The following is a 27184-nucleotide window of genomic DNA, read 5'->3' as shown; positions in this document are numbered from 1 at the left end:
AAACATAGGAAATATAAATAGAAGCAATAAATGTGTTAAGTACGTGCAGTATATATACAATAGATATAAATAAAGAGCTCTATGGTGATTTAAATATAAACGTCAGAATTAAATATTACAGCAAACACAACATTGTTAATTAGCAGTATAACAGTCAGATTATTGCACAGACAGTCTGGTTATGGCACAGGTTGTTATCCAGAGTTTCCCCGTACATGTTCTGCTCACAGGTGTTTCTACACTGTGGAGAGTCGAACTGTTGACTTCAGTATCTGTGAGTCAATATTGGCTCTGATCTGTGCCGAGTCAGTCAGAGGAGGACTCATTAGAACACTCTCAGCTGGTTGAACTTCCTTTAGATCGTTATTTTACCTCCCAGGAGCGGCCCAGGTCTGAAGGTGAGAGCAGAGAGAATCTGACCTCTGACCTCTGACAGCAGCTGTTCGTTTGCTCATGTGGCGTCTTTTAAACAGGGACAAAAAGTTCACATGGTCACTGCTGCAGCTGCTATGCTGACTGAGATGTCCAAATATGGTCGCTGCAAAAAAACAAGATGGCGACGGCCAAAATGCCAAACTTAAAACACGAGACAGTGTCTCTGTGGCTGCGTCCACGACAGGATGTTTCTGTGAACGATAAAAAGAAAAGATTCACATGTGAATAAAAATGTTAACTTCACTGAACCGAACAATGTGTGCTGGCTGAACTCTGTGTGTGTGTACTCGCGGCTGTTTGAGTCAAAGTAAACAATGTGAACATTCAAATTCAACATGTCCGACTCATCAATCAAACTTTGACCCCTCGATCAATAACACCCCCAAGCACACACACACGCAGACAGACACAAAGGGACAGACTGAGGACTACTGAGGACTACTGGATCTGAAGGTTCTGCGGTTCTGGAGGTCTGCATCATGGTGGAACCAATGTCTAAACCTGCCGCTGTTCTCCTGCTGCTCCTGCTGCACGGCTGCCTGGCAGAACACGGTATGGTTCCACACGAGCTGTTCTGCAGGTTCTTCTCTCTTTAAAATGACCAGTCTCAGATACAACACGGTCAAAGAACATTAGTCCGGAGGAACATTCAGCTGATTCTGCTTGTTGTGTATTTTTATTCGTCACATTTTAAATGCAGGAGTAGAACATGCAGGAGTTAACTGTATACCTCAACCTGTCTGTGATCCAGCCTCAGTGTGAGACACGACTTCATGTGCACCAGTCTAACACTTCATTAGCTGCAGCGGCTAACTCCACCTCAGAGCTAAACACTGTCCTTGTTACTGCACTTATTTTGTGTGTGTGCAGTTTTCCTCAACAGTCAGAAGGCCGCGCAGGTGTTAGTAAGGAGCCGTCGAGCCAATCAGCTGTTTGAGGAGGTGAAACCAGGTAAGTTATCATGTTTCTGTGGTTTAACAGCAAAACATAACCTGTGTATAAGAAGTGGACATGGCCATAAGTCTGTGAGACTCCTGCTCCTCCTCCTCTCCTTATGTATTCCCTCAGTAAACATGTTCCTAACGAGTTTATGGTCTCAGTCTCTAGTTTCACGTCTTCTTCAACACAGCATGATGTTCATTTAGTCACTGATGCTCCAGTTAGAGTCACACAGAGCAGGAAGAGGGGAGGGTTATAAATGTGTTTTATTTCATTAAAGGGAACCTGGAGAGAGAGTGTGTGGAGGAAATCTGTGACCATGAAGAGGCCAGAGAGGTGTTCGAGCAGACGGATAAAACAGTACGACTCTTTTTAAACTCAAAGTAAAAAATATTAAAGCACCTGCTCAGGTTCTCTCACTGACCTCAAACTGTTTCCTCTTCAGGAAGCCTTCTGGGATAAATACCTGGGTGAGTCGCAGACACACACAGGAAGTCACGGACACACACAGGAAGTCGCAGACACACACAGGAAGTCGCAGACACACACAGGAAGTCAGGGACACAGACAGGAAGTCACAGACACACACAGGAAGTCACGGACACACACAGGAAGTCCCGGACACACACAGAAAGTCCCGGACACACACAGGAAGTCGCAGACACACACAGGAAGTTGCAGACACAGACAGGAAGTCACGGACACAGACAGGAAGTCGCGGACACACACAGGAAGAAGTCACAGACACACACAGAGGAAGTCGCAGACACACACAGGAAGTCGCAGACACACACAGGAAGTCACAGACACACACAGGAAGTCGCAGACACACACAGGAAGTCGCACACACACAGGAAGTCACGGACACACACAGGAAGTCACAGACACAGACAGGAAGTCACGGACACACACAGGAAGTCACAGACACAGACAGGAAGTCGCGGACACAGACAGGAAGTCACAGACACACACAAGAAGTCACGGACACACACAAGAAGTCACGGACACACACAAGAAGTCACGGACACAGACAGGAAGTCACGGACACACACAGGAAGTCACGGACACAGACAGGAAGTCACAGACACACACAGGAAGTCACAGACACACACAGAAAGTCACGGACACAGACAGGAAGTCACACACACACAGGAAGTCACAGACACAGACAGGAAGTCACGGACACACACAGGAAGTCACAGACACAGACAGGAAGTCACGGACACAGACAGGAAGTCGCAGACACAGACAGGAAGTCGCGGACACACACAAGAAGTCACAGACACAGACAGGAAGTCACGGACACAGACAGGAAGTCACGGACACAGACAGGAAGTCACAGACACAGACAGGAAGTCACAGACACACACAGGAAGTCACGGACACAGACAGGAAGTCACACACACAGGAAGAAGTCACAGACACACACAGGAAGTCACATCTAATAAATATGACACACAGGGACAGGACAGTAAAACTAACTGCTTCTATTTAAGAGCAACAAAGAGTTTCAGTTTGTCTTTGACTTTTTATTCACCCGGCCAGACTTTGACTTATTCACTTTTATTTTGTAGGATTCACTTTTATTTTGTAGGATTTCTTGAGGGTCTCATCCTGTGAGAGCAACTTTAATGTTATCTGTGAAGTTTATTCATGAACAAAGTCCAGAACAGACCGCACACACACACACACACACACCTGAGTACACAAACATCCATCTGTCTGTCTGCCTGTCTGTCTTTCAGACTGTAGAGGAACTGCACTGTTAAGAACTCAGGATAACATCGACATCGTCCGACAGTGTATAGACGGTAAATATAAAGAAACTCAGCATCAACACTTAATCTGATAAAACAGATACATTTAGACGTGTGTGTGTGTGTGCGTGCGTGTGTGTGTGTGTGTGTGTAGGTCAGTGTATTTCAGGTAAAGGTGTGAACTATGGCGGAAACATCAACATCACAAAATCAGGAAGACAGTGTCAGAACTGGAGACACAGCTTCCCACATCCCATAATAAGGTAACTGACTGACTGACTGACTGACTGACTGACTGACTGACTGACTGACTGACTGACTGACTGACTGACTGACTGACTGACTGACTGACTGACCAGCCGACCGAATAACTAACCAACTAACTAGCTAACCAACTAACTAGCTACTAGAAACACTCAGTCACTACGACATGAACAAACTACCTAACTAACAAACCAAACAAAGGGAACAAACTAACTGATTAACTAGTTTACATTCAAACAAGGTTACTCATTGACTTAATATGAAACCAATTAACTCAGACTAACTACAAACTAACTTACTTACAGGCTGACTAACCAATCAAGGAGTCCGTCTGTCTGCTGACCTGTCTGTCTGCCTGTCTGCTGACCTGTCTGTCTGCCTGTCTGTAGGGAGTTTAATGCTTCAGAGAACACCATCCTGCAGGAGAACTTCTGTAGGAACCCTGATAAGCGTCCTGATGGACCCTGGTGTTTCACTACAGACCCGTCAGTCCAAAAAGAGTCCTGCAGGGTTCCCACTTGTGGTAGGTATCTAATAGTACATCTAACCTAATACAGCTTACCATGTGGTACTAACTAGTACCTCTGGATTCATCATACGAGGAATCACGTCCACATTTGGGAGTCAGAATTTGTTACTAACACAGAGAAGATGGACCGTACCAAACTTTCTCTTGTCCTTCTAAGGTGAGAACTTTGTCCCGCCCACTGTGGCCCCTGTACCAATCAGAACTGAAGACTGTATGCCTAATAATGGCATTGACTATGCTGGCGACCTGGCTGTCACCCTGTCGGGCCACACCTGTATGCAGTGGTCCTCGCCTGTGGCAGTCGCCCTCAGCCGGGACAAAGAGTTCATCCCTGAGGTCCCGCTGACGGGCAACAAGTGCCGGAACCCTGACAACGACCCCGAGGGCCCCTGGTGCTACGTGGAGGTGTCCGGAAATGTGACCATCGACTACTGCGACCTCAGCGTCTGTGGTAAATACAAGGACACAAGGAGGAGCAGTGCGACTGCAGAATACTACACAGGTGTCTCTGTCTGTCTGACCACCTTTTCATCTGTCCACCTGTCTGTCTGCCCTCCTGTCTGTCTCGCAGAAGATTCATTGCTTGAAGAAACGTTGGCGACAGAGACTGAAGGACATGAACGATCCGTCTTGAAACCAGCCAGGAAGTCATTATTCAAACCTCGGACCTTCGGAGAAGGAGAGAGTGGTGAGTCCACCTTAGTGACTGATGACTAACTCGTCATAAAGCAGGTAATCCAGCCAAATAGTAACTATATAGTACTAATAGACTGACCTTAAAATTGGTAGGCTTATAGTCAGCAGTCTGACTGACTGGTTAAATGACTGTCCTGACTCCTGACTATCAAGTGTGTTACTGGTTTACTGACTTCTTACCAGGTAGTGTTTGATGAACTGGTTAATGATGTTGTTAATGAGTTGAATAACTGGTTAACCGCGAGTAATCTGACTGATTAACTGGCTGGTTGTGTCGCAGTGTGTGGAGAGCGCCCCTTGTTTGAAGCGCTGAACAAAGAGGATGCGAAGGAGAGCGAGCTGCTGGAGTCGTACGCCATGAAACGCATCGTTGGAGGCGATGATGCTGAGGAGGGCTCAGCACCATGGTAACCACACAACTTCTAGAGTTATTGGACCACGTTTGTAAGGTGCTCCTCAGGGTCTTTAGGACACTCTGGACCTGCTGAAAAGGTTCCATTGGTGCTGAAAAGGGTTCTCTGCTCTTGAGTCAGTTCCTGGATCTTTGAAGACCTTTCAGCGGTCCTCCTGGTTCCACAATGACATTAGGAGGGATCCTGGAATACTTAGAGTTATTGAGCGGCCACACGTCTTAGGTGGTTTACAGGGTCTTGGAGAAAGTTCAAGAGGTTCTTGAAGAAGCTTTTGACATGCTAAAAGAAGTTCCACACATTTATGGCTTCAGTTTCCAAAGGGGCTTAAAGGAGGTTTCAGAGGTTCTCGCGGAGGCTCCAAAACTCCTGATGGGGGTCTGCAGGGTTTTGAAGAATGACCTGGAAGTTATTCAGCAGGTCTCTGTAGTCGAACAGAGTTCCAGATGTTCCTGGTTACACTGTGTTGGTTTTTCATGCTCCAGAAGGTCTGATCCGGGTTTTGTGGGCATCTCAGAAAGGCTCATGAGTAGTTACGTTACATTTGAGAGGTTCTGAGAGGAACATTGTACTCCTTGGCCAAAGCACATCAACATGTCTTCAGTCAGAAACAGGTGGGATGTGTGGACTGGTTGGATTAACAGGCGTCATAGAATACTGTCCTGTCTGTACTGACTGTGTTTCTGTCTGCAGGCAGGTGATGCTGTACAAACGGCAGCCTCAGGAGCTGCTGTGTGGAGCCAGTCTGATCAGCGATCAGTGGATCCTCACCGCTGCTCACTGCATCCTCTACCCGCCCTGGGGCAAGAACTTCACCATCAACGACATACTGGTCAGACTTGGAAAACACCACAGGGGAAAGTGAGGCTTCCTGTCTGCATGTACGAATAAACTGAATCCTGTCTGAGAACTCGACTGACCAGAGTGTTTGAATAACTTTCCAGGTATGAGAAAGGCACTGAGAAGATCGTGGCACTCAGTGAAATCATCGTCCACCCCAAGTACAACTGGAGGGTTAATCTGAACCGTGACATCGCTCTGCTGCAGCTGAGACGGCCAATCACATTCACCAATGAGATCCACCCCATCTGCCTGCCCACCAAGAAGGTGGCCAAGATGTAAGGCACACAAACACACCCTCTCTGATGGCTGCTGAGCCGAGTAGACAGCTGACGGTACTCTTTCTCCAGGTTGATGACGCAGGGCTTTAAGGGTCGAGTGACCGGTTGGGGGAACCTGAAGGAGACCTGGAACCCCTCACAGAGAGCGTTACCTGACGTCCTCCAGCAAATCCATCTGCCAATCGTGGACCAGAACACCTGCGCACAATCCACCTCAGTCAAGATCACCAACAACATGTTCTGTGCTGGTAACACTCCTGTTCATACTCCTGCAGCTTGTCCAGAGAGGAGAAACCCCTCTGACATCACGTTCTTCTGTTGTTCTGGAACGTTCTCAACAATCGTTGGACGGATTGTGATGAAATGTAGTTCAGACTTTCACGCTGCCCAGAGGATGATCACAGACATCACTGCAACTTTTTAATTTAGCATTAGCAGCAAGTTTATTTTTAATACATCTCAAGATTTAGAATAAATTGGTAGATATTCATGTTCCCCAGAGGTTATCTCCTTTTTCTAGTTCCGTACAGATTCATGGCTCTCAGAGGATGTGTTCTGTAGCACCACCATGACACGGACATTTATAGATTAAGGATGAGTCCTTCTGCAGAGCAAAGACTTTCCCATCAGGCCTTAGCATTAGCATGTTAGCATTCTGATGCTAGCTTTTGTTGCTTTCCTTTCGAGTAACGTCCGTGTTTTTGCAGGATATAAACCAGAGGACTCCGAACGTGGAGACGCCTGTGAGGGAGACAGTGGCGGGCCGTTTGTGATGAAGGTGAGACACAGAATCACTTTATGGATGTCTTGTGAGAATGTTCAGGCTCAGTTAGCATTTATTAATGCAGAATAACCTGATGATTGTTCATTCAACGTGTGGTTCTGTGCAGTACCCGGCAGAGAACCGCTGGTACCAGATGGGCATCGTGTCGTGGGGCGAAGGCTGCGACCGGGACGGGAAGTACGGCTTCTACACTCACCTGTTCAGGATGGGCAGGTGGATCCGGAAAGCTATCGACAAGACGGGAGATGACGACGAGTAGACTCACTTCCTGTTCTCCCTGTCGAGGGAGATGATGCCAATAAAGTTTGTCCACATCCTACCACGAGCAGTCTGTCGTGTGTGACCAATCAAACACTCAGGAGGATTAAACACGACTGATTTTATATCATTAACAAAACACAGGTACAAAATCCTTCACGTGGTTTCTCACCTGGTGATGATCACTTCAGGGAGGAGCGTTCATTCACAACACACAAGAAAATAACTGTTTGATACATTTTTGTGTCGCGTTCACGTCAGAGTCGCACCGACGAAACTTTACAGATCAGACAGCTGACACAACCTCAGCTGCTGCTGTCGCAGTTACCTGCTCAGGTGTGGAGGAGTGTTTCACTACTCATCAGTCAGCTGGTTTTTCACTATGATAAAAACAGTGATCGTATTCTTTACCCCGCTCACAGAGGAGAAGCTGCAAACACAGCTTTCATACAAGTCTTAAGTGTCTGTTTGTGCTGAAACTAAAGATCATTGAAGATGAATGTACAGGTGTGTGAGCTCTCTCTCTGTGCCGTACGGTCCAGAACCCAAACATGAACACAGGTATGAAACAGAGGAGAGCGGCAGGTCGTCTTCTTCCACACGTCGGGTTCAAATCGTGTCTCTCGTACCGATCAGCAGCGTGAGGCTCGTGAAACGTGCAAACCAACAGTCTTTACGTTAAACAGACTCAGGCCTCGTCGGGCATCTCCACCCGCGCCTCCCCGTCACCTGTCCGGTGTGTCAGCAGGTGTCTGTTCAGGTGAGTTTTGCGGGTGTAGCTCTTGGGACAGTAAATGCAGCCGTGCGGTCGAACGCTGCTGTGAGACAACATGTGCTTCTTCAGGTCGAACTTCCTCCTCAGACATTTCCCACATTCAGGACACGAGAACGGCTTCTCTCCTTCAGACAGACAGGCAGAGAGACAGACAGGCAGAGAGAGAGACAGGCAGAGAGACAGGTAGAGAGAGAGACAGAGAGAGAGACAGGTAGAGAGACAGACAGACAGGCAGGGAGAGAGACAGAGAGAGAGAGAGAGAGACGGGCAGAGAGACAGAGAGAGAGAGAGAGAGACACACAGAGAGACAGACAGGCAGAGAGAGAGACAGGCAGAGAGAGAGACAGGTAGAGAGACAGAGAGAGAGAGAGAGACAGGCAGAGAGACAGACAAAGAGACAGACAAAGAGACAGACAGGCAGGCAGAGAGAGAGAGGCAGAGAGAGACAGAGTATCGTGGTTATTTACAGACTGAAGTTCCCTCACATAACAGATCAGTGCAGAAATACTTTGTTGTTGTTGTTGTTGTTGTTGTTGTTGTTTCATATTTACAGCCATGGTTGAGTTCAGCTTTCATCACAAAGACGTCTCAAAATAATCTACAGTAAAGTGTGTGTGTTCCTCTGGGGGCTTGTCCTACCTGTGTGTATCCTGCGGTGCTCGGTCAGGTGACAGGAAATGGAGAAGGCTTTTCCACACTCCTGGCAGACGTATGGCCGCTCCCCCGTGTGCGTCCTCATGTGTTTCTGCAGATCTCCTCCTGAGGGCCAGCCCTTCCCGCACACCGTGCACACGTACGGACGCTCCCCGGTGTGCCGCCGCACGTGCACGTTGAGCCCTGCGAGCGCGGTGAAGTCTTTGGGGCAGTAGGGGCAGCGGTACGGCCGCTCCCCGGTGTGCCTCCTCAGGTGGCCCTCCAGCCCGTCGCGGGTCTTGAAGCGTTTGCCGCACTGCGGGCACAGGAAGCGGCTCTCTGCGCTGTGACTCGCCCGGTGGGACTGCAGGCCGGTGAGAGAGCCGTACGTCTTACTGCACTGGTCACACTGGTACGAGCGGAACGTGTGTGTGCGCTGGTGGATACGCAGCTGGGTGACTCCTGGAGAGCAGAACACACAGTTCAATAATGAGGTCTGGTTACAGCGTGGACACACCTGAGGTACTTTATACTGAGGACATTTCCAGGTGTGTTCGGGTGAAGGATGGGTCTGGTGCTTTTACATATTCTAAACAGGTTTGGAATATGCAGCTCAGTCATCACACTGGAGAGCCTGTCACCTGGGCGACTCACCTGTGAAGGTCTGGTCACAGAAGCGGCAGTTGTAGCATGGCTCCACCCCCTCCACTGAGTGCGTCTGCAGGTGTCTCAGCAGCTGCGTCTGCGAGCTGAACGTCTGCTCGCACACCGTGCAGGTGAGGTCGGGCAGCCGGTGCTGCAGCCGGTGAGCGTCTCTCTCTTTGGCCGACTCAAACACCTTATCACACCTGCTGCAGTTGAACCCGCCTTTATCCAGGTGCGTCTGCTTGTGATTGGTCAGACTGGACAGGTGGTGGAACTTCCTGTCACACTGGCTGCACTGGTAGACGGGCCGGGCGCGGTGGCTGCGCTGGTGCGACAGCAGCTCTGCTTTGGTTTTGAAGATAGCGTTGCACTGGAAGCAGGAGTGAGACCTGGGGGGGCGGGACTCGGGTGGGCGGGGCTCCGGTGGGCGGGGCTCCTGATCATGACCAGCAGGTGGACTCTGCAGGTTCAAAGCTCCGGTTGTAGTTAAAACAGAGCCGCAGGACTTGTTGGTGCGCAGGTGACGGATGACCTGGAGGGAGGTCAGAGGTTAAATACTAATAACTGTTACAGGTACAAACACTGCTGTCAAAGGTCAATTTACCTGAGAGCGGTAGATGAAACATTTCCCACACTGAGGACACTTGTGAGCCACCCGCTGAGAATTATGGGAAATGCTGTACAGAGCGTTAGCTGTGACCTCAGAGCAGGACTGATCTGATTGGTCGACTGTGAAGAAAGGGGGGAGTTAAAGATCAGTGTGTGTGTGTGTGTGTCTGTGTGTGTGTGTGTGTGTGTGTGTATGCGTGTGCGTGTGTGTGTGTGCGTGCGTCTCACCTGTGGCCTGTGATTGGTCAGTGAAGTCTACAGGTGAGTCCTTCGTCCTGACAGAAACATGATTATTAATTATTCTCCAAACGTCTCAGCTGACATCTGACCAATCATCAAAGAGTCTCACCTGTCCTCCTCCACCATCACAGGTGTGACAACACACTCGTCACCATCCACTGCTGAGCTCTGATTGGACACCTCCAGCTCCTCCGGCGACATGGTGTCACCAATCACCATCTCCTCCACCTCCTCCTGCTCGTCCTCCGTCATCACCACCACCTCCACCTTCACCAGCTCCACGTCCAGGTGCACGGGGCTCGCCTCAGCGGGGAGGGCGCCTGATTGGACCTCTGCGTCCAGGGGAGGAGGGTCAGGATTGGTCAGCTTGGTGAGGAGGGGGTGGGACCAGGCTGAGAGGAGGACGCTCTCTGTATCGTGACCGACTGAGGAAGAAAAAAAGATGATCGATGAACATCAAGAATTAAAGTTAACGAGATAAAACACCAACATGTGTTTGTGCTTCGGTACCTGTGGAGGTGGCTCGTCCAAGGCAGCAGCTGTGATTGGTCAGCAGCTCCCTCAGCTCCTCCTTGTCTGACTCGTGCAGACAGTCCTCCACACCACCAGGGGCAGCATCGAGCCAGGAAGCAGCCTGAGAGACACAATAACAGAATGTTCATGACGCCCTGTGGATGAACTGGTGACTGTTTGTCTGCAGCGAGTCACATTTTGTTGTGAATGAGGTGAGAGGCTGTCTGAGGACCTGTTTGAAGTCGGGCACCGGGAACAGCTGCTCGATCCGGGACAGGAAGTCAGATATGAAGGACTGGAGGGCGGAGTCAAAGCTGTGGCTGAACACCTCCTGAAACAAATGCAGAAAAACAGAGTCTGTTAGAGGGATGAAGCCTGACTTCTGCGCGGCTGTGTGATGTTGTTTCAGCACCGACCTGCAGGAGGCGCTGCCTGTCTGCTGGACTCTGAGTCAGTTTATCGCTCAGAGTGGACAGAGCTGAACACCATCCGTCCACCTCCTCGTCAGGCTGCTGAGGAAACACACAGAGCTGAACAAAACCTTTCACTTCAACAGATCTCTGAGGAATGTTTGTGGTTCAGTTATAAAACCTGTCACATTTAAAAAGCTCAGAGAAATGTCCCAGAATGCATTGCATGATGGATTCAACTAGTCAGTCCTCAGACATCCTTATAAAGTCACAATGATCAAATTTAGGGCTCATTAACTCACGACTGATTCTCTCAGTCATGGATCCAAGACAGTAAAATAAGGCCGGAATGATTTTGTCTGAGCTCAGGGTGACGACCTCCTGAGGGGTGACGACCTCCTGAGAACACGTGACTGCTGCTGCTGCATTAACGTGTCGATAACTAACGATGTCTTATTCTCCATGTGATCAGTTTCCTTGAGAAGACAAGGAGACACAGCCGAGTTGTCCGGTCTCACCGTTTCCTTAGAGATGGAGTGGATTTTGTCCAGGTGGGCGTGGACGGCCTGCGGGTTTGGATCACAGAGGGTCACCTGAGGCAGGAAGAGAAAGCAGATGTTTAACTCCACCCATCATCTACACCACTTATCCTGTTTGAAGCAGCACCTTCACAAAAATAAGGAATTAGAGATAAACAGGCGTCACATGTTATCTCACTGGTTTAGGTACATATTAAATCAAGTACATCAGTCATAGGTCAGCCTTCAAAGAGCAGATGCTGATTGAGACATGCCTAATGTGCATTTCATAACATTTTACCCATATTACGACACAGTAAATATCAGTCTATGAATCATTCACCTTGGCCCTCAGCGCCAGCAGCAGCAGACTCCTCTGCCTGTCCGTCAGCAGCTGTGGGACAGCCTCGGTGACCAGCGAAACAAAGTCCTCCAGCATCCCATAATGCTTCACGCTTTGCTGCTGAGTGACCTGCCACATCGCAGCCGTCAGCAGGCGGAGAGGAGGGACGAGGAGGCGCAGGGAGGAGAGGGGGGGAGCCGAGCCTGGGGAGGGAGGAAAACAAAAATCAACACTCTTCTCTTTGTTCTTAGTTTAACATGACTCAAACTGTGAATATTTAGACGCGTCAAAGCAGGCAAAGGTGTGTCAGTACAAACACACCTTAATTGCAAACTGATATTATAATTCTTCAGCATTACACTAACTCAGCAGTAAGTTGGTAATGTGACTTAAAACGACTGTTTGTGTTACTGAAACCATCATATCTGGGTTTTATTCCCCACCAGACTCCTTTAATACATCTCTGAGTTTTAGGATTCAGAAAGCATTAATTACTTAGTAATAGTTATTAACACCGTTTTTCAATTATTTTCAAAAACAATAAAATCCGGTCCAAACTTCGTCATTATGGCCAACAAACAATGTCAATCGTTGTTTCATAAAACTGTATGCTCTTACAGTCCTATATTAAAAACACCTGCAATCATTACTAGCTCTGTATTTCGCCACATTGATTAATTACCATTCTAAGACTTGGGTGTTAATGAATGAATACATATTATTATTCGTGTATTCCTTTACAAAAAAAAGACAGATGACATGAGGCTTAAAGGGAGAGCCACAAACTGAGGGTAAGTAAGCTACCTCGCTAAAACGACATAGCACATGAATCATGTTTCCAACCGTTTTAAATCATTTTTCTTACTTTATTAATTAAAGCTTGCTGTGCCGAATTAAAATGTAGCCAGAGCTGAATTGTAAAACTTGTTTGCGATATTTTCTATTGAGTATTTACCTTTTCCATAAGGCAAAATATATAGAAATCACTGGTTTTCGTATGGAGTTTGGACCGTATCGCTCCAACCACTCAAGTTAGGCTAGCTGGCTAATATTTTCGACCGAGTTAGCCAGACAAATGAGACACTGGGCGTGATTAAAATACAGTAAAATGAATGAGTAAACATCCTCAGCACATACCCATTCTGCTGTAACTGTCGCACACTTCTTGTTCTGCTTCAACGAAGCATTTAAACCCTGTTAGCTACTTTAGCTAACAGCTAACTACTGTTTACAGTCCAGCTCACGGCTGCTCCGCCTTCACACCGGACATAAAAACAACTTTGCACGAAACACTTCCTGCTGCGCGTGCACGTGAAACAAGTTAATTTTAATCTCACGTGCAGGTAAGGTGTTTAAAGGATCCATCCACCTGTCAAATGTTTAAACTTTATTGACATCACAACATGATGACAAACAACACAAGACGTCTCTGTTATTATGACTGATTTGTTAAAAAAACGGAACTAATTTGCATTAAATCATTTCATAAGGAAGTCAATATTTTAGAATTTAAAAATTAAACTTTGTATTTTTTATAAACACATGATCATTTACAGAAAACAGGTCATTTTACACTGTAAAAAAACTGTTCTCTGCTATCCATATTAGCCATAAGCTAATATATTTTAGTAATAATAAGAAAGAATAATCCATCTTACATTTAAATAACATGAAGTTTAAAATAAAAGATGGCTAACGTAGCAACTTCTACTTCTCTACACGTGCCACACAATTCAAGACTAAAGAGATCAATCAAAGAGTTAATCGATTAACTGTTACATAAACTGCTAACATGAGAGGACCGGCTTCCCTCTCACCTCTCACCTGGTTCTGACAAAGATACAGTAATCCAGGTGTAATCTCCCCCCTCCCTCCTGTGTTTCAGTAAATGGATTAACAGGGTTTGGGTGAGAGCAGCACAGAAAGCAAAAAGGAGACGAGTAAAAGAACAACAAAGAGAAGGACAGAAGCTGTGAAAGTGGACGTGTTGAAGACACAGAGAACATTCTGGAGCACACGCTTTGTTTTTATATCTTTATGGATCCGAGCGGAGCAGGAAGAGGTCGACGATCAGGACTGGATTCATGGATCTGTTGCTCAGATAATCCTTCCATCTTTCGCTTCTTCGTCCATCCAACCACCGATTCCCCCTCGCTAACCTCTCCTAGAACTGTCCTGCTGCAACTGCTAAATGAACTGCTGCTAAATTAGCTTAAATTAGCCCATTGTTAACTCATGTCATTTATTTGTCGTACCCTTTGACCCTGACTTGGCTGTATTATTAGCTCATTACTCAGTGGTTTCATTCAATGTGGAGGCTAATTAGCCTGCTTGTAAATTAGCCTGGTTATCATTTGTTGGCTATAATTTGGCCCGGCTCCAACATAGCTGGCTGGTCCTTTAGCTAGCTGCCAAATTAGCTTGGCTGTGAATTAGCCCAGTTGGAAGTTATCCTGGCTAGAATTAGCTTGGCTTAAATCTAGCTTCGTTATAATTAGGCGTGGTTTTCATTTAGCTTATCTGAATGAAACCTAGCTTAACTGTGGTTTATTTTTGCTGTAAATTAGCCTGGCTGTTTCGTAGCCTAGCTCCAACATAGATTGATTTGGCTGTATGCGTAACTTACAAAATAACAAAGTACCTGTCTGTCACTGAGCTTTTTGTGACTTCACCTGGTTACAATACATCGTGGGGATGATTTGTCCTGTCTATAAGGGAGCCTGGTTCCTTTAGCCAGGTTGTATTTTACCAGAAGCTTAATTAAAGTAACTGAAATTTATAATAAGCTAGCTGTAGCCTTCAGCTCCACAAACATAAACACACGTATCCTCACAATGGATCCAGACAGAGAAGAAGTGGACGTTTTTTTGGACACAGAAGAGTTGATCTCTCAGAGAGCGGAGGGGGAAGAGGAGGACGGGCTGGAGGAGGAGGAGGAGGAGGATGAGGAGCAGGAGGAGGATGAGGATGAGGAAGAAGATGCTAAGGTCTTCAACGCTTGGATGCAGCGGTACAGAGGGGGAGGGCAGCAGGAGAAAATTGGAGAAGAGGAAGAGGAGGAAGGGGAGACGGAGGGGGGAAGAAGTGAGAGCAGAAGCAGCATAGAGCCAGCGGTCCAGAGGAGGACTGACCGCCGGGCCTCGTTACCATGTCTGGTAAGAGAAACCAACAACAACTAAAAGTTGTCTGTATGATTGTAGACTTTGTCTGATCTTCTTTCTGTCAACATGGTAAAAAGCTTTGGGTGAATAGGGCTCAGACCGAGAGATGGTCGAGTAGCTCAGACATCCAGAGGGAGCTTGGACTGGCACCACTCCTTCTGAAAGATGCCAGGTGAGGTAGTTCTGGCACTGGATCAGGTGTCTATGATGCTTCCCTGTGGATCCCAAGCAGATCCAGAACACGCAGAAGGGTTATACACACCATCAGGTCTTGAGACACTTCAAGGTGTTCAAGTAGGAGCTGTTGGACGTGGATGGAAGTGACCACAATGAGTTCACATCCCGGGGTGTCTGGGATCGACCCAGAATAGTTTGAGGAACCAAGAAGGAGACTAGAACCACGGTTTCTGTCTAAAGAAGAGGTAGCTCTGGCATCTCAGAGGAATCTGGGGTCTGTCCATCTGAGAGGAGACCCGTAGCAGATCCACAACATGCTGGAGGGATTATACGTCCCACCTGGCCTTTGGGCACTTTCAGGTCCCCTGTAGGAGCTTCCAGGGAGGAAGGTGTCCAGGACCTTGTTCAGTGTGCCTTCACTGTAACCTGGCCTGGATAAGAGGCAGACAAAGGATAGAGGTTCATGTTAAAGATTGTTGGGATGTCAGCAGACAGATGGTCGACCATTTTATCAGCCATCCATTTCAGGCCGTCAACCTTCATTGGATTGGACATGACCTGACTGAGCAGTAAGCCCGACCAGCTCCATCAGTTCGCTCCAGTTTATTTCAGCAGTTAGCGTTGCCTTCAGGGCGGCACAGGTCCGATCAGATCAGAGACACCCCGAGGCTTCAGGACAACAGGAGGAAGAAGTGAGCTGTTCTCTTCTCTGCGGGCCTCAGAGCCTCTCAGGGTCTGTTTTTAGCTGCCAGCTAACTTCTTTAAGACGAGCAGCTCAGTCGGGTCAGCGCACTGTGGTCCAGTTGGCTGTTAAAGAGACGCTTGTTAGCTAATGAGGATTTAAACTTGTAGTCTTGTTTATTTGTTGACGGGATGTTTGGATCAATGAGTCCATCTGAACTACTCATCAAACCTTCCTTTGATCAGTGAACTCCGGGTTAGACTGACATCCAGGATTAAACACTAACATAGTTTAGTTAACTTATACTGGAGTCAGACTGGTGACCAGTTGAACCAGTTCACAGTCTCTCTCTCTTCATATCCAGAACACTCTCTCGGCCATGCAGCTGTCTCGCCTCCACTCGTCCACTCAGGCTCCGGTCACTGCCAGGGCTCTCCTTCGTCGCACCTCCTCTCGACGCCTCGTCCCGTCACCCCAGGAGGTCGCAGCCCCCGCCGCCCCCGAGCGAAGACCCTCCCTCATCCCGCCCACCATCCCTGAGGTCACGGCGCCCGAGAAGCGGAGCACGTTCAGGAGACGCAATGTGATGTCGTTGGTGGGTAAAAACTCGAGCGTGTTTACAGACATTCAACAGCTCAGGGATAAACGCTTTCACAATGTGTGTGTGTTGCAGAGCGATGCGTACAGCGTGTGTCTGATCTGTCACAACGACCTGAGCAAAGGGAACGGAGGCACCAGAGAGCTGCAGTGCTCACACACCTTCCACAAGGAGGTAACAGCACACACAGTGCACAAGTATACACTGTTAACATTTCATTTGAACAGTTTAATCAGTTTAAAGACTCACTGTAGTGTGTAGACAAATATTCCGTGACTTCCTGTCCGTCTCTCTGCAGTGTATCGAGGAGTGGTTCTGGAGGAAGCAGTCCTGTCCTACCTGTCACGTTCAGGTGTCCATGCCTCAGCCCGTCTACTGGAGCTCCACCAGGGTCAAAGTGCCCTGAAAGGAAGAGAGAAAGACATCATCAAACCTAAAGCATCAGATGAGACAGGATCATGGGTTCCTACAGAAACATTGTGTCATCATTACATCATTTAGATAAGGGACTTTTACAGTATGTTGAAACAACACACGAGATACGCAGACTGATTAGTTTCTCAGAATGCATCTGAGTCACAGGACGTGAACATGAAACACTTTAATGCAGTGAAAATGAACATATGTCAATGTAACTGGCCAATCATAGAGCTAAAATACAACCACAGTAACCTCACTCGTGCGTGTGTGTTGGTGTGTGTGTATGCAAGGTAACCAAGATTTATTAAACTGTTTTTACAATTTTGGTAATGTTGTTAAGACGTCTGAATAAAGTGTAACTTGAGTGGAGGTAAAGGTCTTTTAATTCTTGAGTAAACTGCATTCAAACATCAGGAACCAGTTCTGGCTTGAAAATCATCATCAATCATGTGATGTCAAAAAACTTTTCTGAAAAGTAACCCACGCTGCCAGAGAAATATGGACCAGTAAAAGTGCCTCTGTGATGTGGAGGAGTAGAAGGGTCAGACTGCTCAAAACGTAGAAACATCACTGCAACACAAACATGTTTTAACACCAGTAAGTCTGATAGGACGCTGAGCTAATGTTTAAAACACTGATACATCATAAACAAGTGTTTAATAATAATGTCTGTAACTTAAAGGATGAGGGTGTGAGGGCAGAAACCTTAAAGCATCACATTATCTTGGTTTTATTCTGAATTATCAAGTTCTTGTGGAGGAAACAGCGCCCCCTTTGTTCCTGCTGTGGTCAGAGGCGGAACTGCAGGCGGAAATGCTGCACCTGTTGATGTGTTGCCTCCGCTTCTGTGTGACTTCACCTCCCAACACCCTGCTGCACCTGAAACCAGAAACACCTGGGAAACTTCTGGAAAGTAACAGAGGGGTGTTTTCCTTTATCAGGCAGGAATAAATAACTTTATGGATAAATTAAAAAAGGTGCTGAGCGGTGAAGATGCCGGAAACACGGAACCCGGAGTGCTGGAGGTAACGGCTGCTAGCATCTCCCTGTGTTATTGTTTTTGTTAGCATGTTAGCTTCTGATAGCTGCTCTTTACTGGGGACGTTAACCAGTTAAACTTATATTGGTGACACAAACTTAACTTAATCAAACTTTTACTTTAGAGTTAAAGTAGTGGGGAACGTTTACTTTAGTAAAAGTCTTATTAAAACATAGTACAATACTCTGATTCAGGTAAAGCTATCTTTGAATGTTACCTGTGTGTATTAAAAGTAGAAAGTTACACAAAATGAAAGTACAAGTACCATAAAACTGTACTAAGTTATATGCTAACAAATTCAGTTTAAAACATCAGACTCGAGTTTTAATAGTTTCAGCGTGTTGTATTTTCTGTTGATACTGAACCTGCGCTGAAGGAGAGTAAATTCTCTCTCTGAGCGTTTATTCTCCAGACCTGAACACACCTGATGCGTTCAGGTGTTTAAACCCTAAATCATCAGAATATTTTCATCTTTCTCGGTTGTTTCAGATTCAATTCTTAATGACACAAACTTTCAGATGTAACAAAATTTAAACACACAGGTATTAAAATATTTACCTGTTGAAGCTGGTCCTTTTAGTGTAGAAGAAATCAAAACAACATCAAGGGGCACATAATGATGATGTCGTCTCCCTCAGAGAGCCAATCAGGCGTCAACGCTGTCCTGGGGGACGAGGATGAGGGGCTTCATCATCTGCTTTGTTTTGGGCGTTTTCTGCTCCATCCTGGTGAGTCAGTGTGACATCTGTGTCTGTGGTAACAACCTGTCTGCCTGCCTGTCTGTCTGTCTTCATGGTAACTGTCTTTCTTTATTCAGGGCACCTGTATGCTGTGGATTCCACGTATTGGTCTTGCTGTGTTCGCTGTCCTCTACAGCGTGGGAAACCTCTGCGCTCTGGGCAGGTACCAATCCCCACAGGACCAGGTCCAGTTAGTCCAGATTATTAAACCAGGTCAAACAGGGTCAGCAGAGTCAATGTAATATTTTCTGATAATTCTGGGAAGAAACTACAGTACCCATGATCCCTGGGGGCCTGTGTTCACTCTCTGTCTGTATCTTGCTTTATAAATAGTATACATTGCCCCCTAGTGGCAGCAGGTAGTATCAAAAGCTCCCTATATATATACACACACACATATATACATATATATATATATGTATGTATATGTATAATATCTGACAGGAACACGACGTCTGTTGAACCTGAACGTGTTTGTGTGATTTCAGCACCATGTTCCTGGTCGGTCCTTTAAGGCAGCTACAGAACATGTGTGCTAAAGAGAGAGCCATCGCCACCATCATCATGCTGGTGAGAACGCACACACACACACACACACACACACACACACACACACACACACACAGACACACACACACACACACACACACACACACACACACACCTAGTTTAAATGCCTCTGAAATGATGGAACACAATCAAAAGAACATTAAATGTAGCGGTGCTGTCTCTGCAGGTGTGTCTGGTGTTGACGCTGTGTGCTGCATTCTGGGTAAGAAACAAACAGTGACTCCTCAGGTTGGATGTTTTCTGTCTGTTTGTTGGTTTGACTTGTCTGACTCTGTTTCTCTCTGCAGTGGAAGAACAACGGTCTCGCTCTGCTCTTCTGCGTGCTGCAGTTTCTGGCGTTCACCTGGTATAGAACACACAATCATATGTGCAGTATATTGTGTATCTACCTGTCTGTCTGTCTAACCTGTCTGTCTGTTGATCACAGGTACGGCCTCTCCTACATCCCCTTTGCCAGGTAACACACACACATAACTAATTAGCATTTTAAAGCTAAAGAAAATGTTGGTTTCTACCTGAGCGTCAGAATGATCTCCTCTCTCCTGCGTTTCAGGGACGCCGTCATCAAAATGTTCTCACTCTGTCTCTAGAAGTCCCGCCCCTCTCAGGGACCTCCTGCACGGCCAATCAGGTCGCAGGAAGCTGTGAGGTGTGTGTCCAATCAGCAGAGAGGAGCTGCTTGAATGGATCAAGACTGTAAACATTTCAGACTCCTTACCTGTGGAGGTAAAACCAGGTGTCTTAAAAACCACATTCAGACCTGTTAGCGCTACATGTACAGTTTGTGTTGTTGTTGTAGCTACTGTTAGCTATTAGCATGTTGTTCTGTTACCTGTCCTACCTGACAGTACTGATATCTGACTTGATATTTATGCTTTTTATATTTAAATGCTGCTCACACGGACAGAGCAGCTGAGCAAAGTCCTCTTTAGCATTTCAGTAACGGTTTTAATCAAAATGTTTAAAACAAAATTTTAACTTTTAAACTCAAAAACAGATGAATTATGACTTTTATGTTGGGCGGATTTCAACAAAGAGACAGAGTGTCCTGCTGCAGGGGCTGAATGTTAGCTCACCATAAGTTTCACTTACAGTTAGCTGAGTGTTAGCAGACTGTTAGCTGTTGTTGGCTGAAGCTCAGCTGCAGGTTACAGGTACAAATGTGGGGACCTAAGATGTAAATCGTAACAGTTTAAGGGAACCATGTAGCCCAGATTTTGGAGCAATGTGACACTACATTTTTCCTTTGGGTTTAATAAAGTTCAATCTTATGTGATCAAAGCCTGCACCAAGCTCTCTTAGTGCTGCTCACTGGCTGTGTAAATCTGTGTTCAGACCAAAAACTACGTTAAATAAACAAGCATTTTAAAAGTCTTGTTATCTTCTTGTTTATTGTTACAAAAATCTTGTGTTCAGTGCAAACGAACCATTTAGATCACTAAAGTCACACAATTACACAAACTAACCGATCAAAGAATAAACCAGCAGCTCCTGTGCTCTGTGAGCTTAAATCAGTGTTTTTCTGAATGGAGTCTGGTGTGTGTGCAGAGAGCGATGTAACGTCTGTGTGTGGTTAAAACAATCATCTTCCTCTGTAACAAAAAGGTCTATCTCTGTAGGGATCCTTTCTGTCATGTTGTCACACACTTAGAAGAACAATCTGAGCCTGTCAGTGGAAACAACAACAACTTTTAGTGGACGACCTTTGACCCATCAATGATTATGTTGCAGCCATTACAGCCTGTTGGTACCTGTGAGTCATTAACATCCCAAAATATGTAAAAATAGGGCTCAGGTTTAAATGGACAAAATTCCCCTTTAAAGGAATTAAAGTGGCGGCTGCAGTTCGTCTTCTGTCCTGCAGAGAGCGCTGTAACCGTTTTAGAAACAGACGTTCCACCTGAAGGAGACATGATTAAAGTAAATTATAAGATGATGATGAGAATAAAAAGTTTATTTTCACAGTGATAAAAACAGAAAACACAACAAGTCAATCAGCCAATCACGTGACATCTTCACTCACACCTGCAGACTTCCTCTCCTCACAGACGAGTTCATTGTGCGTCCGTAAGTTTGTTTGGTCTTTATTTAAAAATCAAACTAAACAAATTAAAAATGTTCATAAGAGTTCAAACAAACTCAGAGTGTGAGTTCATATCAGTCCTGGGTGTGTGCCGTCTTTCTCTGCAGGGAGGCTCTCTGTTCTGCTCTGGCTGCTCACCGGCCTCCTGAAAACACACACACACACACACACAGCATAAATCACCTCAATGATTCACTCTGCAGCTGTTAATGTGTGTGTGATGTGATTTATTTCTTTCATGGAAAGATTTTTAGTTGAACTTTACTTTGAAGGAACAAACTTCCTGAGACCGTGACTGCAACGTGACCGAGAGTCACCGTAACAGCTCGATCAGGAGCTCCACATGCCGAGTGTTCTTACAGATTAGTGATGCATTTCATGAGAGCCACACGCAGAGAGTTCAGGTTCATAAGAAACACAAATGTTTTGTAGATAAAGCCGATACATTTTGTCTCTGCAGTCTGAACTCTGACCTTACAGAGGTGAACCGTGTCATAAAGACATCAGTTATAAAGATGTCATGTTTATATATTATATGTTTGTGATTCATACAGTGTAAGGACACATGAGCGCTCTGTCTGAAGTGATTGATAGCTCACACAGGAAACACTAGCAGCTCTAAAGACGTGCGATCACAGCACCACCTTAAAGTCACCTTCAGTCTCTCTCAGGAGCTCGGGAGACTTTGTGTGAGCGTCTCTTATCTGAGGGCTGTGTGTCTGACATTACAACATGTATCACGACAAGATGAAGGCCTTTCTTCTCACCGTGTCCTCCGGAGGGCGCTGATGCTCGGTAGGCGGGGCCTAGGTTGCCTGTCACAGTCCTCCACAGTATCAGGAAGTGAGACACCGCTGGTCTCTGGCAGCAGCAGGCACAGCCAGCATCCTAAGATTGGTCCACTGCTGTACGCAACCATGGCAGCCAATGAGATCGCTCCGTTTGGGGTGGGCGGGACGAGGGAGTTGATCAGACAACCGATCCGGAAGCACAAGTTGACCAGGGACACACAGCGCTGTCTGGATTATATTGACATGGTTAACGATATATGTCACCTAGCGTGTGTGTGTGCTTGTGCGTGTGTGTGTGTGTGCGTGTGTGTGTGCGTACCTGACCACAGTGGGGAACAGCTCGATGCTGTACAGCACAGAGATGAAGTGAGCAGCCAGGATGCAGAGCTTTCCCAGCAGAGCCAGACTCATCACCATCACCGGCTCACCTGCACACAACGAATATGACAGATCAATATCAGCTGTCCTGTCCTGTGAACATGTCGGACCCTTCGACATGAGTCAGAACCAGAACACAGAACAGGAAGGTTCTGCCTTTCACTGTTTATCATTCATCTCTGCTGTTAGTGAACGTATGTGAGGGCGTGTCTTTGCTCACAGCTGTGTCTGGACAGCAGTAACGACAGGAAGCAGGCCGACCCGCTCAGGAACAGAGCCAGCATGCTGATTGGCCGCCGGCCCAGGCCAATCAATGGGACGAGCAGGCAGGGAGCTTCTGATAGGCCGGAGAAGAACTGGGCGGAGTAAACACCGACACCAAACGAGCCGATGTTCATACAGATGCCGAAGTAGGTCAATGCTGTAACCGCACTGCATCATGGGAGGACAAATACATAAATACATGATCAACAAAAATCACGACTTTCAGTAGCGCGTGCGTGTGTGTGTGTGTGTGTGTGCGCGTTACCTTAGATAGCTCATGATGAACAGCCGCAGCAGGATAGTCGGGTGTCTCAGGTGGATGATGTCACTGGGGGTGTGGCCTTCAGGTGGATGCTCCTTCTGAGCCTCGGAGGCTTTCTGCAGGTCGGACCAGGCCGAGTCCAGCAGCTACACACACACACACACACACACACACGCACACACACACACACACACACACACACAGAACATTAGATTAATCACCGTGGTGCTCCTACGAGTGTTTGCTGCAGCAGGGCGGTGTGTGTGGGGTTGAGGAAGAAGATACAGTATATCAGGCTGTGATACTGAAACTAAAGTGTGTGTGTGTGTGTGTGTGTGTGTGTGTGTGTGTACCTGGTCCAGACACTGTTTGTCTGCAGGGCTGTTGCTTCTGTAACGGTCCAGAACCTCCACCCTCCTCTTTAACAACAACCAGCGAGGAGACTCGGGGATTGAACTTGAAAGACAGAGAACAGCTGCCATGTTTCTAAATCTGAGCCAGGCAGGGGACAGACAGGCAGGGAGACAGGTGTGTGCACCTACAGGTAGAGCGGCAGACAGACGAGCTGCGGCAGAGCCAGCGACAGGTGCAGCTGTCTCCAGGTGGGGCTGAGCCAGGCCAGCGGAGCTCCGGCCATCGTCCCCAGACTGAAGCAGAACGGCAGGACGGCGGGCGGCCAGAGGCGAGCAGCAGGGAGGGTCCACTCCACCGCTGCAAAACACACACTGTGTTTAATGTGGAAGCCACGCTGGAGCGTCTCTACAGGGTGGATCCACTACCTGTAAACCTGGGCCCTGGTTAACACACTCTGGGTCGAAGTGACTGACAGGTGAATGCAACATGTCCGGGCAGGCTGCAAGCTGAGCTGCTGCTAACATTAGCATAGCTTGCTTCCAGGAGCTCAGCTTGTTTATGTCGATTCCCTGAGTGTTCATGTTTCCATATCACATCCACGTGTTATCAGTGTTATCAGTGTTATCAACATGACTGTTATTACCATCCCCTACTAACATCGTTCTACTGCACAGCCCCAGACCTGCTCTCTAGCGCCACCCTCAGGACAAACTTAACATTGCTCTTTTGCTGCAGACAGTTGAACACCTGCTGCCCCACAAATCTTTTTGGCTGACTTCTCCTCCAACCAGAGCTCAGCAGGGGTCAGAGGTCACAAAGCTGCCGGAAGCTGTCTTGCTTCATTAGCACTGAGCCCGGTCAGCACGACTGCATTCGGGACACGTGAGCTTTATTAGACGTGTTTCCTGCTGCGGTCCAATCAAACTCACAAGCAGCCAACCACAGGTCAGCGAGTTGAGGCCGGTCTGGGAACAAAGGAAGAATAACGGAAGATGTTTTTACCCAGACTGAAGGAGCAGATGTTGATGCAGCAGCAGCAGACGCCCGTCAGGCAGCGAATAACGAGGAAGAGGATCGGCTGAGGAAGGACAGCGGGCACGAGGCCGCACACAGCGTGCATGAACACACACACCAGCAGCATCGGACGCTTCCCGTACCTGCACAGACACACACAGAAGCACACACACACAACACAGTAATGAAGCAGCGCTGTAAAGGAGACTACCTCAAAAACTGTTGTGTATGATGTGTGTGTTTGTGTTGTACCGGTCAGAGATGGCTCCTCCCACCAGAGATCCCAGCAGCAGACCGACCATGAAGAGAGTCTGACCAAAGGACAACCAGTCTGCCCAACCACACACTGACTGACGCACACACACACACACATACAAACACAGACAAATACATGACTACAGACACACTGATAACATGAAGACACATATGTACTGTAGGCCTGAGGGCACACCTGGGCCCCCTCTGCCCCCCCACCCCACAGCTGCAGCTCTGTTGGGCTAACAGCACCCTGTGAGAACAGCACAAGACAATCACGCTGTAATGCTATTTTGCTAACCTCTGAACATTGTTTACATACTGCTGTTAAATTAATAACCCAAGCTAATTGGTGGCCCCTAACCCTAATTTATCAAAAGTCAGCTGTTAATGTAACCCAGCTGACTACCGGATGAACAGCTAACTAGCTTGTTAGCTAAGGACATATTATTAGAGACATTGAATGTGCATGTTTCCTTTTTATTGATCTAACGGCCCCTCTCATATCTGTGCTGAGCAAAGCTACTGTGCCTATCTCTGTTTGCACTGATATCTCAGTCTAGGTAAGCTAGCTAACACTAGCATTGTGTGAAGCTGTTGTTTTCCTTTAACAGTTCTCAGAAGCAGTTAGCATTAACAGCTTCATGTTGCACATTAACACTGTATGTTAATCTGTACTTATCTGTTGTGTAATGTATTTTGACACTAAATATAAACAGAGACATCACTGTATAAAAGAATATACAAACACAAGAGGCTAAACTTTATGTAGAGTATATAAACCAAAGAATAATCCTGCTAATGGTACAGGAATAACACCGAGACCGCCACTCACGTCTCGGTTCCCGCTCTCCGTCCACCAATCAGCTCCGCTCTCTGAAACTTCCTCGGGCTGTGATTGGTTGCTCTCCGCTTTCGGTGGTATGGTTCCATGCCAAGAGTAGGTAGCGGTGTCGTTGCCATGGTCACACGTGTCCGCGATGATAGCGGCTGTGAAAATGTCGAGAAAGAAGAGGAAGGAGGTGAAGATGAAGACGAGGGAGAGCCGCCAGTAGACGGACAGCTGCAGCGGGGACATCTCCTCTGAGAGGTCGGGAACAACTCTGATTTGTCTCTTAACTGCTGAAGTTACAGGACAAAAGTTTGTCTCTTTAAGAGGAGGTAAAAAAGGCTAATTTTCAGGAGCTCCACATTTTGTTTTCGTCTCTGTCAGAGGTCCAAGTCCCGTCAGCTCTGTGTGTGTGCTGAACAGCTGCTGCTGTCACCGGGAATGTTGTTGACCTGCAGACAGACAGACGGACGGCAGCAGAGGGTTCACTTTAAGGTGAGCTTTCGTCCACAGGCTTTGTTCCCGCCCTTTATTCCTTATAAGGTCAGGAGGGAGGAGAGGATGTGTAGTGCAATAATAAAGCGACACCTTCTGGTCATCTCCGGTATTACACCTGTAATATTACTACATCGAGGGCAGCCATCAGCCTCCTCCTTCACTTCCAGGAAATATATAATTAGAGATGAGGTGTACATATCATTTTCTGCTGAAGCTGATATCTGTAACATCCTCCATGTTTCCAACAACAAATGCACCTCTTTATTATAACATTGATTTTACTTTATCGTAATAAAGAAGAAGAAGAAAAGGAAGGAGGAGGTAGATCATTTAAAAAGAGGTTATAGAAAAAGGAGGATGGTGTGAAAAGAGAAGAGGAAGTGAAATAAGAAAAAAAGGTTGACATAAGAAAGGAAGAGAGGGTAAATAATAAACATCAACACAACCAGCTTAAGAGAGAATTTATTAGATAAACTCATTATTCTGAAGTTAACCAGGTTCATCCTACACATTATATATGATGTATGAAAACATATAAAAGAGGCTTTACAGACATAAAAAGATGTCATACATTTCAATAAGTCACCAAGATTATGAACATAATACAAACGTGTGTATGTTAATCAGAAGTTAAAAGAGCTTTAAAAGCTGTTTTATTCAAAGACGAAGACATTTTAGTCCCTTTTTCTTTTTTAAATTTTAGAGTTCCTTTGATTCCTTCATCCTCCTGAATACGCCACATCCTCATCCTTCAGTTTATTAGAATAAAGAACAAGCTCTGAATGTCCTCGTCCTCCTGGTAATCGTCCACATCATGGAAGGGTTCAAATCTGTCCATGTCCCATCAGGCTTTGCTGCTGCTGGATCGTTGAACCTCCGTCACCACTGTGGACACAGCTGACAGCGGCGTGGAGTAAGTGGAGGCCATGCTCTGCAGACCGGCCATCAGACAGCGCCAGCTGAACCGCAGCGCCTTCCCCACGTTCTGCCAGACAGAGCACAGGGAATAAAAACACACAGGTGAGGAGCCTGTACCTTGAGGAGCGCCACCACGAGGTGACACTCGTGGCTCTGACTGAAACGTGTAGCGCCACCACCAGGTGACACTCGTGGCTCTGACTGAAACGTGTAGCGCCACCACCAGGTGACACTCGTGGCTCTGACTGAAACGTGTAGTGACCACGAGGTGA

The 27184-nt window shown here is 46.9% G+C and overlaps 4 protein-coding genes across 5 annotated transcripts; 2 read left to right on the top strand and 2 right to left on the bottom strand.

Annotated features, from left to right (window-relative positions):
* The first annotated feature begins 914 nt into the window (after positions 1–914).
* f2 (coagulation factor II (thrombin)) lies at positions 915–7194 on the top strand. Its single transcript, XM_069675464.1, has 15 exons — positions 915–987; positions 1306–1386; positions 1655–1734; positions 1820–1844; positions 3120–3185; positions 3286–3394; positions 3785–3918; positions 4082–4375; positions 4496–4612; positions 4901–5027; positions 5724–5891; positions 5975–6148; positions 6221–6399; positions 6859–6929; positions 7042–7194. The coding sequence occupies exons 1-15, from the start codon at positions 915–917 to the stop codon at positions 7192–7194; spliced, it is 1851 nt and encodes a 616-aa protein (XP_069531565.1).
* A 145-nt stretch (positions 7195–7339) lies between these two features.
* On the bottom strand, positions 7340–13129 carry LOC138603640 (zinc finger protein 271-like). The gene is made up of 12 exons (XM_069675513.1): positions 13017–13129; positions 11880–12082; positions 11537–11611; positions 11025–11117; positions 10841–10939; positions 10606–10729; positions 10205–10520; positions 10084–10130; positions 9851–9975; positions 9256–9778; positions 8608–9063; positions 7340–8093 (listed from the first exon to the last, which is right to left on the bottom strand). Exons 1-12 carry the CDS (start codon positions 13018–13020, stop codon positions 7882–7884), a joined length of 2277 nt encoding a protein of 758 aa, XP_069531614.1. The 5' UTR covers positions 13021–13129; the 3' UTR covers positions 7340–7881.
* Positions 13130–17770: 4641 nt separating this feature from the next.
* Positions 17771–20621, top strand: LOC138603628 (vesicle transport protein SFT2B-like). Of its 2 annotated transcripts, none has more exons than XM_069675500.1 (8): positions 17771–17942; positions 18595–18684; positions 18774–18859; positions 19185–19266; positions 19433–19468; positions 19554–19612; positions 19694–19723; positions 19820–20621. In XM_069675500.1, exons 1-8 carry the CDS (start codon positions 17877–17879, stop codon positions 19854–19856), a joined length of 486 nt encoding a protein of 161 aa, XP_069531601.1. In that variant the 5' UTR covers positions 17771–17876; the 3' UTR covers positions 19857–20621. The 2 variants fall into 2 exon arrangements, with proteins under 2 accessions (XP_069531601.1, XP_069531602.1); XM_069675501.1 differs by having other exon boundaries at positions 17771–17951; positions 18607–18684.
* Positions 20622–21418: 797 nt separating this feature from the next.
* LOC138603283 (solute carrier family 22 member 13) lies at positions 21419–25745 on the bottom strand. The gene is made up of 10 exons (XM_069674964.1): positions 25503–25745; positions 24665–24762; positions 24401–24555; positions 23587–23755; positions 23398–23500; positions 23048–23190; positions 22739–22950; positions 22460–22568; positions 22117–22368; positions 21419–21494 (listed from the first exon to the last, which is right to left on the bottom strand). The coding sequence occupies exons 1-10, from the start codon at positions 25743–25745 to the stop codon at positions 21419–21421; spliced, it is 1560 nt and encodes a 519-aa protein (XP_069531065.1).
* Positions 25746–27184: the final 1439 nt, after the last annotated feature.

Source organism: Semicossyphus pulcher, unplaced genomic scaffold (genome assembly GCF_022749685.1).
Source record: "Semicossyphus pulcher isolate SPU_LCO1_2020_fin unplaced genomic scaffold, fSemPul1.0.p SCAF_24, whole genome shotgun sequence".
In the NCBI taxonomy this organism is placed as follows: domain Eukaryota; kingdom Metazoa; phylum Chordata; class Actinopteri; order Labriformes; family Labridae; genus Semicossyphus; species Semicossyphus pulcher.
Note: the sequence above shows the minus strand (reverse complement) of the source record. Positions and strands in the feature narration are given on the sequence as shown.

What these genes read in the sequence shown, in the direction of transcription:
- LOC138603640 (XM_069675513.1), bottom strand. An exon ending in GTTTCATCTACCGCTCTCAG is followed by an intron (nt 9,779 to 9,850) that starts GTAAATTGACCT and finishes ACCTCCCTCCAG; the next exon opens with GTCATCCGTCACCTGCGCAC. An exon ending in CTGTGACCAGACCTTCACAG is followed by an intron (nt 9,064 to 9,255) that starts GTGAGTCGCCCA and finishes TCTGCTCTCCAG; the next exon opens with GAGTCACCCAGCTGCGTATC.
- LOC138603628 (XM_069675500.1), top strand. Translation starts at nt 17,877, where the DNA reads ATGGATAAATTAAAAAAGGTGCTGAGCGGTGAAGATGCCGGAAACACG. An exon ending in CGGAACCCGGAGTGCTGGAG is followed by an intron (nt 17,943 to 18,594) that starts GTAACGGCTGCT and finishes CGTCTCCCTCAG; the next exon opens with AGAGCCAATCAGGCGTCAAC. An exon ending in CGCTGTGTGCTGCATTCTGG is followed by an intron (nt 19,469 to 19,553) that starts GTAAGAAACAAA and finishes TTCTCTCTGCAG; the next exon opens with TGGAAGAACAACGGTCTCGC.
- LOC138603283 (XM_069674964.1), bottom strand. Translation starts at nt 25,745, where the DNA reads ATGTCCCCGCTGCAGCTGTCCGTCTACTGGCGGCTCTCCCTCGTCTTC. An exon ending in CATCTGCTCCTTCAGTCTGG is followed by an intron (nt 23,756 to 24,400) that starts GTAAAAACATCT and finishes TGTGTTTTGCAG; the next exon opens with CGGTGGAGTGGACCCTCCCT. An exon ending in TTCATCATGAGCTATCTAAG is followed by an intron (nt 22,951 to 23,047) that starts GTAACGCGCACA and finishes CCCATGATGCAG; the next exon opens with TGCGGTTACAGCATTGACCT.
- f2 (XM_069675464.1), top strand. Translation starts at nt 915, where the DNA reads ATGGTGGAACCAATGTCTAAACCTGCCGCTGTTCTCCTGCTGCTCCTG. An exon ending in GAGGAGGGCTCAGCACCATG is followed by an intron (nt 5,028 to 5,723) that starts GTAACCACACAA and finishes TTCTGTCTGCAG; the next exon opens with GCAGGTGATGCTGTACAAAC. An exon ending in ACCAAGAAGGTGGCCAAGAT is followed by an intron (nt 6,149 to 6,220) that starts GTAAGGCACACA and finishes CTCTTTCTCCAG; the next exon opens with GTTGATGACGCAGGGCTTTA.